Raw genomic sequence first — 12,421 nt, forward strand, 5'->3', positions numbered from 1 at the left:
AAATCAAATTTTTTAAAGCTGAGCAATTTGCAAACTGGCTGAACTGACAGGAAAAAATCTGGTGGCCATAAACATAAACATAAACAAGTATAAAGAAGACTGGAAATAGGGACAGCACTTTTCATAGAAGATGTATGCAGGAACATATTCCTGTGAAAAGCATATATAAGTTTGTTGTTTGCTACAGATCCCTTCATTGCTGATGAAACACAGGAATCCTGTCCCTGGATAAGATTCATTCAAAATGTGGCATTTGTTTGTAGGTCGTCTTTCACACTCTCAAATTGCTCTGCCTCAGCAAGACACCACAAATCTCCTGATCTGCAATAACACTGTCTGAGAGCATTAAGCATACAGCTAAGGCAAGGTAATGAATTCAAATTGTCTGGGTTTGCTAGGAGAGAGGTAAAGCAGATTTGTGTTACCTTACAGTTGGTTTAGAGTAACAGTCCCTAGTGCTTTGCTGACACCTAGTAATTAGTTTGGTTGTTGCCTCAATCATCTGCCTGAGCTTGTGGGGTTCCATTAACTTTTTTATGCTTAACACAACTGCAGTGGACTTTTAAAACACATGCGGTCCTCTTCTCATCAAAATATGAAAAAATATTTCATCATTTAACCTCTGACTGACATGAGCAAATTTTCAGAAATCCCTTCTTAAATACCTTGAGATTTAAAGTCTAAATATTTACCAGCATGTAGCAACAAAATCTCACAAAACCTCAAATATCGTTTGTTAGCATTAGGATTAAAGGCTTCCCAACCAGGATCAGACACTCACTACTCCAGGGCTTTGCAATGACAAAATAAAAAATGACTTCTGCATTCAAGCACTTAATAACTAATGGTAAAATCTGAAACACTGACATACTTTGACTCTTGCTCATGAAAAATTCATACTTGAAGGGGAGAATAGTGTTCAAGAAGTTGTAATGATCCAAAGTTAAACCCAATTCTCTGGCAGTGAAAGGAAATATTTTATGTAGACCCTTGAACTGATCTAGACTACCTTTCAGAAGCAAAAAACAAATGCGATTTGGAACAGAATTTTATCCATTCTGCCTTCTGTAGTAATGTTAACTGGACTTGAAAGTCACATGGCTGAAGGCAGCACCAAGTGCAAAGGTCAGATTTCCAAGAGGATGATTAAGGAACACCATTAACAGATTAGCAAAACTCATGTTAGGCACTGAGAACACAAATCAGCAAAATACCCAGGACTCACGAGATTCCTCATCAAGCCATAATGCTTTTATCAAAATGTCATCATATATAAGCACGTGTTTGTCTCTTTCATTTGCATTTTCTGTGCATTGTAAACTGTAAATCTTTTTTCTCTAGATACAATATAGCAGAGAGTATTTGCAATACACTTTTTTACCTCAATCCCATGAACACTAAAGCATGTGCATAATTTTATGCACAGGTGGTAACTCATTATTATTTATAAAAGTTATTCACTGGAGTGCTTCCAAAGCTGGAATCTCAGACATTTCATTCTCAGCCTCTTTTTTACCCCTTCCTGGGTAAAAGCAGACTTGAATGCAGAAATTTCCTGTAACGTTTTCTGTTATAATTTGATTTGTTTTTACAGAAACTACCAACTATGTATGACAATTTCCTGTCTTGCCTAGTATAGTTGAAAAATGTAAATGTGACAAAGCTCTTATGATTTTCTTATTAATAGTACTTTTGTAGCCAGTTATGCCTGACTATTACTATTAAAATTATATTTCCTACATTCCTATTTTGACAAAGGCATGAGAAGGCTATTGCTAGGTATGGTATGTAGAATAAAATAAAGCAAAGCAAAGGGAATTCATTTCAGCTTAGCATAAAATCGCTCTGGGATCTCCCTGTACAACTTCTGCTAGGGACAATTGCTGGAATTGAATTCTCAAAATATGAACAATTCTTCCCTTAATAAATTGGCCAAAATTTTGCACTGCAACTGTTTAACAAGAATTAAAAATTATGTTCCATCCAGCTCTTGCCAGGTTAAGTTCTTTCCTTCACATAAAAAAATAGACAAGAAAGCAGATTTTTAAGGGTCTTGTGGCTTTATAGTGTTTGCACAATATGGAGGAACATGACAATCATCATTTTACTGTCTTTCAGCCTGAAGCAGAAGTTACAGACTGATTCAAATGGCAGAAAGGACTGAGTGTTGAAAAGAAAGCAAGAAACTTGCAGTTGATACAGAACTTAGCACAGCAAATTGAAAAACTTAGTAAGAGGCAGACTGAATTTTTGTCAAAATTGTATTTTGTGCTACTCTGCACAAGCACACACAATAGAGGAATAAAGGATTAATAAAAAATTGGGAAGTTTTCTCCAGATAATCCACAGAACAAAGAAAAACTCTTTGGCCTGCAGAGGTATGATGTTAGCCAGATATCATTAGTGTGCAGAAGAATCAAGACCAGCGACACAACTTCTGTACACCTAAATACAAATTACTTTAGTTATGTTAAGATGAAGGCACTAAACTGGAGCCAGACTGTCTGTCTGTGGACTTCTGTACCAGACTGGTCCATCCATTGGAATGCCTCCTGAGAGACTAGATAAAAATATCTTGGGAGGACCAATAGCAAAATGTTTTGATCAAGTGGAGAGTAACTGGAATAAAGCCCCAAAAGCTCAGTGTCCATTAGTGGAAGAGATGTATTTAATACTGTCTTGGAATGTCAGGTTTCAGCACACGTTGAAAATAATTTCATTTCTTGGGAAAAAAACTGCAAACACCAAAGTGACTTTAATAAAACCTTGGAAAACAAAGAGATAGACTGCCAGATAGATTCATTGTGACAGGAATTTGCATGCATGAAGCCTTAAAAATAAGCAAGAAAACAAGCAAAATTTTAAGGAGTTATTTTCATTGGATGGCTGTCCTGCACAGACTTAAAACAAAACTGACCTCAGGAAAAAGTGGAAATGCTAATGTTAAGTACCAATATCTTAGCTTAAAGAGACTTCTCTATATTATGTAGGAATCTTAGATCTAAGTTCAGCCCTCACTCTCTCATAGGGGACATTTGTCCCAAGAGAAATTCATGTGGGTGGTGATGGAGGAAGAGAACACATCTCTTCTTGGTAACCGTAGCTGGTGGCTGATGAAGGAAAACTCACGTACTCCATAGGGAGTTTCTGTTCCATGCTCTCTAGAAGGCAGTAGGAAAATCAACTCAGATGTCTCAGACAAGGAGGGAGTGAATGGAGAGGATAACTGGAGGTGATGAGAGATACACTATTAATACAAGTGGACAAGAGAATATTTAGGAGTGAATTTGGGAATGCCATTATGGATGTTAATGGTGACAAAGCTTTTTTGTTTAATGAGCAGACAAGCAGACACTGAGCAGTAAAAAGCTTCTGAGCCCTTTCCAGAAAAGTGCACCTTCTAGAGAAGGTTAATGAGGCTTCCCTGACAGCTGTCATTTGCAATGTTACAAAAAAAATGGCCAAATATGATCATCAAGTGTGGATTTGTTTTGATTTTTGCACTTGGAAATCACATTCTCCATCTTCTAAGCTCACAAAGGAATTTTATTCTTCTTCTAAACAGTTGCACTTTGAGTCACAGCATTAATCTGGGAATCCTTGCCCTCTGGATTGACCTGGGAGAAATGAATAAAATATAAATGCTTGGAGCTAGAAAAACTCCAGCTTAATCATCCTTCAACCAGCAAGAATAACTGGAATGCAATGGAACAAAGAATACACACTGTTCACAGGGAATAAGAATGTACCTCATAAACTTTTAAGAGATGATGACATCTCCTAACAGATGTCCTGTCACATCCATAAATGCTCACTTAAGAGCTCAGCATTGTAGAAAACCTTATCTGTCAACTGGTGCTCAGCTGCAAAAACCATCATCATCCACACAAGTCATAATGTAACAGCTCCAATGCCAATGTTCACAATTTGCTACTGCAGTAAGTAATTAAAAATAGAAGTGGACTGGTTTCATGAAGTACAATGCAGATGAGCAAATGAGTGGAAAAGTGAGAGGTGATCTTACTGCTGGAAGGCAGCACAGCTTTCCTGAAACCTAATACAGGTGTAGTGTAGTTTTTATTCTCTTTCTATGTTAGCCCAGTAGAATAACCAATATATCAAAAGCCAGAGAGAAACAGCCACAGGTAGACAACAGCAAGGCCTGGAATATTCTCCTGGGAAATCTCTATATTTTAAATGCAGAAGTGATACACTGGCCAAATTCTGGCCAAATCTCTTCCATTTCAGTTGGGTTTAAAGCTATACTCTACTGGCACCCAGATAAGCAGCAGCAATTTGCCCCATTTTTAAAGAGGTGCTTAAGGTCACATCCTTCAGCAAATCACTAACTCTGTTTTAGCATGGTTATTATAAAATTTTGATATCAAATAATTATCCTAGAAAATTTTGACATCATTCCATGCAAAGTGCTGTACAAGTATATACCAAGGAGAGTGTCCATTCTCAGCTTCATAAATCCTTAGGCGTAAGTCAGAAATCTGCTGTTCTCTTGGCAAAAACGCAACCTGAAACTTGCCTACTGGACCCAGGCCTTCCAAATAATCTCTGCCAATGAAAGCCCTCCTTGCCTAAGGAGATACAGGTTTGACTTTCCTTTTTCTCTTCTACTCCAACCACTTGTTAAACTGTAGAAATCTTTTGAAAGTGTTTATTTCCAGATACAAATGCAGCTCTCAAGTGCTCCTGTGCTCACATGTGGATCCCTATGCCAGGCCATAATATGCTGCACCTCCTCTCACTGCATCCCTGTGCAGCTTGAACTGCAGCAAAAAAGAGAGATTAAAAGACTAATTCCTGATTTTTTTTTTCACTCTGTATTCAAAAAACCAGGAATAAGCTGGTGAAAACAAGGAATGAAAGTTTTTATGTCAATGAGTACATGAGAAAGAACGGAAGGTGAATATTCTTGCCTGTTTGTATATTCCCACTAGCTCTAAACTCAGCATCTCACTCCTTCTAAGTATGAAGTGAGAACACTTGGTATAAGAAGTTGCCTTTCCTTAAAGCAATGTTTGCTTTAACGACACACTATTCTCATGTAAAAAACTTAAAATGGGGGAAGGGGAAAATTCTGCTTGTCCTGCAACGTTTTTTTTTTTTTCCTTGACTATTTAATAAAAAATGGGCTCATGAAATGTATGTGGAAGAACATGGTATTCAGAGCTGAGCATCTGCGTGACATTAGATGCCTTTACTTTTTAAAATCAGACAGCAAATCATCACAGTTAAATAATTTACTATCTTCACTATTTTACACTACCCTGTTTCTTTTTTCATTGTAAGGCAACAATTTTATACCACCTTATCCAAGACAAACTGTTCTCTCAAAAATTTTGAAAGACCTATGTGATAACAAGACTTCTGCTGACAACCTCACAATTCTTGGAGCATTTACTCTCATAGCAACCCAATTCTCATAACAATCCCATCTTCAGTCTGGATTAAGACCTTGTATACAGATGGAAATAATATGCAGAAAAGATAAGGACCATATGTGCTAAAAACGTCATGTACCAGAGCTTAGTGAAGTCTATCTGTGGGATCTTTCACTTCTCCCATTTCTAACCTCTTAGGCACTTAGGCTGAGACACATCCCACCTTAAATTTAGGCAACTCTACAACGATATGCAAAAGCTAAAGCCTATCCATTATAAGCTATTCCTGTATTCCCTTTCCTACTGCTCTAGCTCCCTTGCAGTCAACAATATTTATATTTGACTTGCACTGGTAATAACTCATCACACAAGTTCTATGTAAATATGGCAATGGCAGCCACTGCAGGAAGGAAAAGGTCTACTACTTTTATTTTATAGGCTCTGGAAATGACCTACTTGAGTGGATGTCACCTATCAGTATCAGAAAAAAAAAGAGAGAGAGAGAAAAAAGAAAAAGAGGATATTACTTAAGAATTCTGTAATTCTGCACCCTTTGCTTCATTGCCATCCATGGCATTTGACATTTGTTTACTGATGTTGATCTCAGCAGTATAACTACATTAATTTCACTAAGCCTTGAGACACTTTTGGTTTATATAAGACTTTATCTGCTGTCAGTACTACTATCTGTTAATATGCCATTACTAATTTATCCAGAGAAATTACATTTCTGTTGCTGTTTCCAAGACAGTTTTCAAAGTTATCCACAGATGTTTTGTGAACTACAAAATGTGCTGTGTTTTTTAAAACTATGTGTTACAGTTGATTACAGAAACATCCAAAGGGCACAATCAAAAAAGACTGAAAGGAATAACTTTATCTGAAAATAACTTCATCACTGTGACAATTCAGCAAGTCCTGTGGTAGTCTATGGGCTACTGTCAAAGCAATACAAAAGTTCATGTTCAGCTAGGTTTCTCTCTTGTTTTGATAACTATTAATTGGAAATGGTTCTGACAAAGTCACCGTTGTTACAAAAAAGAGAAGAAGAGGATTTTTTGACAGAATACTGAAAAGTGCACAGATCTGGCACTGGGAAGCTGCAAAGCAAGGAAGGCTGATTTTTATAAGACATGAGTACCTAGCCTTATCTTAGCATTCCAGAAATTCAGATTTTGCACTTGGCCTGTGGCTTTTCCTGTTAACTTTCTTTTTTAATAACCAAAAAAGGTTGATTGCATGGAAGACTGGACCCTCTCTGGTTACAATGCACAGGTTCTGGCTTTGGACATTTCTAACCCACTGGTAGGGGAGGGGGTTGTGAAAAGCCTTTCTGTAATGTACTGTTTCTCACATCCATTTCTCAAGCATCTGATTCTGGCTGGAATAAAGATGCTGAAAACATGCTAAACAAGCCCCACATCTGAGACAACATGGACATGATTTTGTTCTTAAAAAGAAATACCTTTGCATTAATTTCACTTGAACAGCACAGCACAGAGAAAACAATAAATGTACATACTGACATCCCCTTCGTCCATTTTCCTCCTTCCACATATTTGTTTTGATTTTTTGTTTTATCCAGGCCCTTAGCTCTACCTCTCCCATTAGTCTGCTCCTGTTGCTACACACCAGACCCTTCTCACCTTGTCCAAGGAGCCATTCCCTGGACTGCCAGCAGCAGCTCTGGAGCTCCTGCAGTTTGCCACTGCCTCTCTTTGCCTCCCGCACTCTTCTTCCTGCTCTCCCACTCACTGCTCTGTGATCTGAACTCCTTTTGGACTCATTGGAGGGGAGAGGATGCTTAAAACTACTTGGGAGAGGGTTTCACTTCTCAGCATTACTCACCCCAGAAGCAGCCAAGGGAACCAAAAATTCAGTGAAAAAGGTGGGGAGTCAAAGAACAACATCTGCAGCTGGCATTGAAATAAGTCAGACTCTTACATCCTATTCAGAAATTTCCTGGTAAATTCACCCACCAGCCCAGTTTATTCTTTCTTCCTCTACTGTTCCAGATATTGTCAGTTTTTTCCATTTATGCACTTCATCTATTATCTCCCAGCAATGTCTCTTCCAGCATATGTCAGGAACCTCATCCTTGTTCCTCTATAAATTCTCCTCTTATTTGCAGCACTGCTTCAGCCCTGCCTCATGTATTGCACTTAGGGGCTGTGTCTCATTACTCTCCTAGACTTCTTCACATTAACCCTCTGAAAATGGGGTTTACTGTACACTTTACCTCTAACTTCACCCATAAAGAACATAGAGGTGAAAAAAATGTACAGAGTCAGGCCAGATAGCTGCAGTGAATTGCCACAAAATTCACAGCTCACATACCTTGCCATACTTCTGTGCATAGGATCCTGTAAGCAACGAATGAAAAACTATGATTGTTTCATCCAAATCCCAAACAAATACACGCTGAAAGCAGAATAGAGGAAAACATTATTGAACAAATAACACCACAGTCCCACCACCACACCACCCAGGGAGACTAAAAGTCAACTGACTCTAAAAGTTTAACCATGTACTTATTAATTGAGCAGGTTGTCTCTGAAAATCAGCAATAACAGTGTATCATGCATTGTAAAAAGTCAAAAGGCAGTAACTTTTTAACTCTTCAACTATGTCTTATTTGTTCTCTAAAAAGCTTTTCACAAAAGCTCTGTAATACAGATTTCAGAAATTTGACTGGGGGTCAAACATAATTGTTAAGGATAAACAGAACTTTCAGATATTTCTCTGCAAGTCTTACTGATTCAAGATTCTTTTTATTTTTACTGTGTAACTAAAATCTTTGGTGAAAGTGCTATTTGCCACTGCCATATAGAATTCAAATAATACTGTAGTATATAACAGATTATTTTAACTCAGTTTCATTAATTCAATTTCACTCCTTTTGATTCTCACTGGTAAAAATAACAAATAAAAAAACCCAACCAACCAAAAGAAACCCTGAAATGTAAGAAGTTAGAGTTTTCAGCCAGCAAAGTCCCAGCAACAATTTTGTCTTGTGCTGTATCCAGGGCTGGTCAGTGAAGGCAGGGCAGTGGGGCAGGCCAGGGCTGCTGGCTCCCAGAGCTGCTCTGGTGGCAGCAGGGGACACATGACCCTGGCAGGCAGCACAGCCTGGTGTCCCTGTGCCACAGCTGGAGTGTCACACACACACACACACACACACAGAGGCACTCTGCTTCCTCCTGCTGCTCCTGCCACTGCAAGGCACAGCCATAACTTCACTGAGGTAAGCTGCCTCACTGAAATCTGCTGATATAACTTACAAACACAAGCACAAACTGGTGCCTAAGTATTTAAAAGGCTATGGCCAGGTGATGCTGGATATTCCATTGCATCCATAAATATGTGTAATTAAGCAGAGGGATACATTTGAGATTTCCTGTTTCAAAAACTAAAAGAAAATGTGACACTTTTGAGTACAGGCTTGTGGTTCTATTGCACAAGAAACTGACAGACGTAATGCAGAACAGTAAAGTCTCACTGTGCATGCAGATTAAAGCAGCTACTACTCTCTGTTACATTCAGTTAGCAAGACTGAGTCCATAATGTCCTCTAAAATGCTTTAAGCTATTTTCACAGCTGCAGTATTCAGAATTTACACTTCATCAGAAGAAACCTCCACGTTAACATTCATCAATTACCACAGACATACCTCCAAGTCACTGTCTGGAGGGGGTGATGGATTATTCTTCCGCCCTCTACCCCGAGACTTTGACCCAGAACTCCTACATGTTCTCTCATCAAGATCTTTGATTGGCGTGGAGGGGCTCTGCACTGTATCAAACTCTCCTGTAGAGGCAACCAAAATTAGTGCTGGATTTTTAAATAATCAACTATTTTTCCTCAAAGTTCAACGTGTCTGTATGCCAATGACAAGAGACATGTAAAAACATTGTATAAAAAGAATGATAATGTGGTTTCTCTTATATAGATGGGATCAGCTGATGCCACACACACACATTTGGCTTTACCAACAAAACACTGTAAACCTTAGCAGAATAAGATAAAAATTAAATGACACATATACATGTGCATATACACAAATAGATATGAGCCCAGGCAAAATATCAATATATCCAAGACAGGGGTATTTTAGAAGTCATACTAATGGTTTCTCAAAACATGAAGTGCTTTTTAATTAAAACAGTTAATTTCCCATGTTTTCAGTTCAGCTAGACTTATTTCCAAGTCCTGCTTTACTTTTACCAGAACACACTTTGGCACTAATCCACGATCCAGAACAGCCAGGCAGCCTCCAGTTTCATGTCTTTCTCCCATGTCACCTGCTCTTTAAAGTAAAGTAAAGTAAAGTTCACTTTTTTCCTTCACCATACCTCAGCCCATAAATTGTCAGAGGAAAGTCATAATATTAAATGCAATATTCCAGTTAGTACCTGAAAGAGCATGAAGTTGCAGTTGCTGTGTTCTGATTGTCTTTCTCTAAGCATGAGGCATTGTGGGCTGTCACAGAGATGTGCTGGGAGGGCCTTTGGCCTGGTATGGCATAGCTCATCTTAACCACACTCAAGTCCATCCCTGACTTACCCATTTAATGAAGCTTAGCATCTTCAGCTTTCAAAACTTCTAGAAATAAATGCAGTTTGGCTAGGTTCCTGAGTGCTAAATGACAAAAAACACCTCCTTCTTAATTTATCCTATTAATAATGATTTGATTTTTCTCCAGAAGAGGAGGAAAGGGTACAGCTTTGATCTGACATCTAGTACAGATTTTGATTCAAGACCGTCCTTGAGCTGCCTGTAATTGAGCATTCCTGGGCCACAGGTAATATTTGTTAAAAATGCTCATGATGGCAAATATGCAGTATAAATTAATACTTGATACAAACATTTCACAAAAATCATCTATGATGCATCTGTTTTTGAGTTGGAATCTAATTTTTTTTTTCATTTTTACTAAAGAGCATCACTGAGTGTCCAGCAGATGAAGGAGACTGATTTTTCTTCTCTCTTCTGAACTTGCAAGACCACATCTGGAAAAATGTGCAATTTTGGGTCCCCAAGTAGAAGAGAGATATTGTCAAACTGGAGTTAGTCCAGGTGAGGGTCACCATGACAGTGAAGGGGGCTGAGCATTAGTAAAAGAGGTTAAATGACTTTTCATAGAGATATGCAGAGAAAGGACAAGACACACAGGCAGAAATCCCTAAAGAACGGGGAGAGTAGACAGTTCTTGTTGACTACTCATTTCTATTCCCGGCATGGTGTTGATGTCAGCAAGGTCACAGGAGGCAGTGAAGCAATCAATAGGGATCACATTATCTTGGCTCTTCCCCATAAGAACAGCAAAATGTACTTGGGTAATTACAAATGTATAAGAAGCATCCAAATCAGAATCCCTGTGCAGCAAAAACCTACAATGGCCCCAAAATAAGTTCTGAGCGTGCAAGAGCTCTGTGCAAAAATAGTTTCCTAGATTTTTCTGATCGAGTGGAAAAAATGTACAAAACCAAACCCCCAGAAAGAAAAAGCAAAAACTAAGAAAGTGAAGATGAATGTTTACATTCTTACCACAAAAGTCTTCTTATTTATAACACTTCAACACATTACAACAAAATCAAGACTCATTTCCACAGTAATGTATTAAAACATCTGTTCTCAATGACTGTGTTTATTCTAATCTACCAAAAATAAAATATAAAAAAAAATCTCCTCTTCTAAATCTTCTCTGAAATTACCCAACAACTGAAGTAAATAAATCCAATTTTCATTTAGCATTAGCCCTTACCAGTTGCTCTAGGCTTCTGCTTGGGACAATGCTGTACAGGATTGCATAATTATCTATTAATCAGTACTGTAACTAATCGTTGTTCCTTGTAAAATCTAGATATCTAAAGCCAACTTTATTTCATTACACTAATCTCTAAATCAGAATGAGCAGCTGTCTCTTACTTGAATGCAAGGTATGCATCTATTTTAGAACTGCAGAAGTCAGTGGTGCTTGTTTTTTTAAACAACTGTAGGCTTAATTGCTTGATTTGCTTTTTACCTACAGCAGTCTAAAGGAGAAACTGCACTTTTCTTATCCTCTATTTGCTTTAGAAATGAGGTCAATGCTGACAAAATGAAAACTTATTAAAAATTCAGCCCTGTAACATAAAAGAATGTGAGAAATTCTAGTACCAAAGAGTATTGAAAACATTAACATCATGAACAGCTCCTACTGCAGCTTATAATAGACAGAAATTTTCATTACAATGCTTGAAATTTTTTAGCTTTCTCAATATTCAACACATGCCTAATAAATATACCTCATAGCCTCTTCCCACTGGGACTGTGAGCAGTGCCAGTGATCCAAGAGAACAGGAGGAAAATGTTAAAACCAGAATATTGAATGACCTCTTCATCACAGATGTTCTTACACATCCAATACACTTGTCCAATATGAAGCTTTTCATGCTGTGGAGACCTTGCAGCAGCTCCCATTAGAGGACAGGGAATTACAGCACCAAGTTACAAAGGGAATTACACATTACAAATGGAGGTGGTCTTTCATATCTAGGACATTGTTTCCCCCCTCTAGTTCAATGATGTGAACATCCTCTCCTCCTTGTTAAAACATGGTTCTATGACTTAAGAAGGAAAAAAAGAGTTTGTGCAGTCTGAATAAAAACCAAATGCTGTCTCCCAGAGAAGATGCAAAGGGTAACTTCGTTGTGGGTACCAAATTAAGCTTTGCTGCATCCCAGAATGGGAGCTAATATCCTGTGGTGATTTGCCTCCCCTAACCCTGGATATATGATAGCAAAGTGCCTTCACAGGAAGCTTTTATCCAGGCCTATATTCTCTGCTAGAGCTTTATTTGCCCCAGATTAAATGTACTCATGTATTCATCAAATATACTCAAGTGTACTTATCTCCTGAGACCTCATCTCCCAGTCCATCTGAGCTATCCCTATTTGAGATGAAGTGCCCTAGGAGACACCCATTTATCTCACAAACACTCTGTCATAATGAGTGCATTTTGAAAAATCTTAATGTAAGGCAGA

The 12,421-nt window shown here is 38.1% G+C and overlaps 1 protein-coding gene across 7 annotated transcripts in view; it reads right to left on the reverse strand.

Annotated features, from left to right (window-relative positions):
- EYA4 (EYA transcriptional coactivator and phosphatase 4) overlaps positions 1 to 12,421 on the reverse strand; it is a 140,238-nt gene that overhangs the window by 14,746 nt on the left and 113,071 nt on the right. For all 7 annotated transcript variants that reach the window (XM_036381015.1, XM_036381013.1, XM_036381014.1 and 4 more), the window contains exons 12-13: positions 9,067 to 9,203; positions 7,734 to 7,817 (exon numbers count right to left, since the gene is read on the reverse strand). In XM_036381015.1, the coding sequence (XP_036236908.1) occupies positions 7,734 to 7,817; positions 9,067 to 9,203 (221 nt within the window). The remainder of the gene's footprint in view (positions 1 to 7,733; positions 7,818 to 9,066; positions 9,204 to 12,421) is intronic.

Source organism: Molothrus ater, chromosome 3 (genome assembly GCF_012460135.2).
Source record: "Molothrus ater isolate BHLD 08-10-18 breed brown headed cowbird chromosome 3, BPBGC_Mater_1.1, whole genome shotgun sequence".
NCBI lineage: Eukaryota > Metazoa > Chordata > Aves > Passeriformes > Icteridae > Molothrus > Molothrus ater.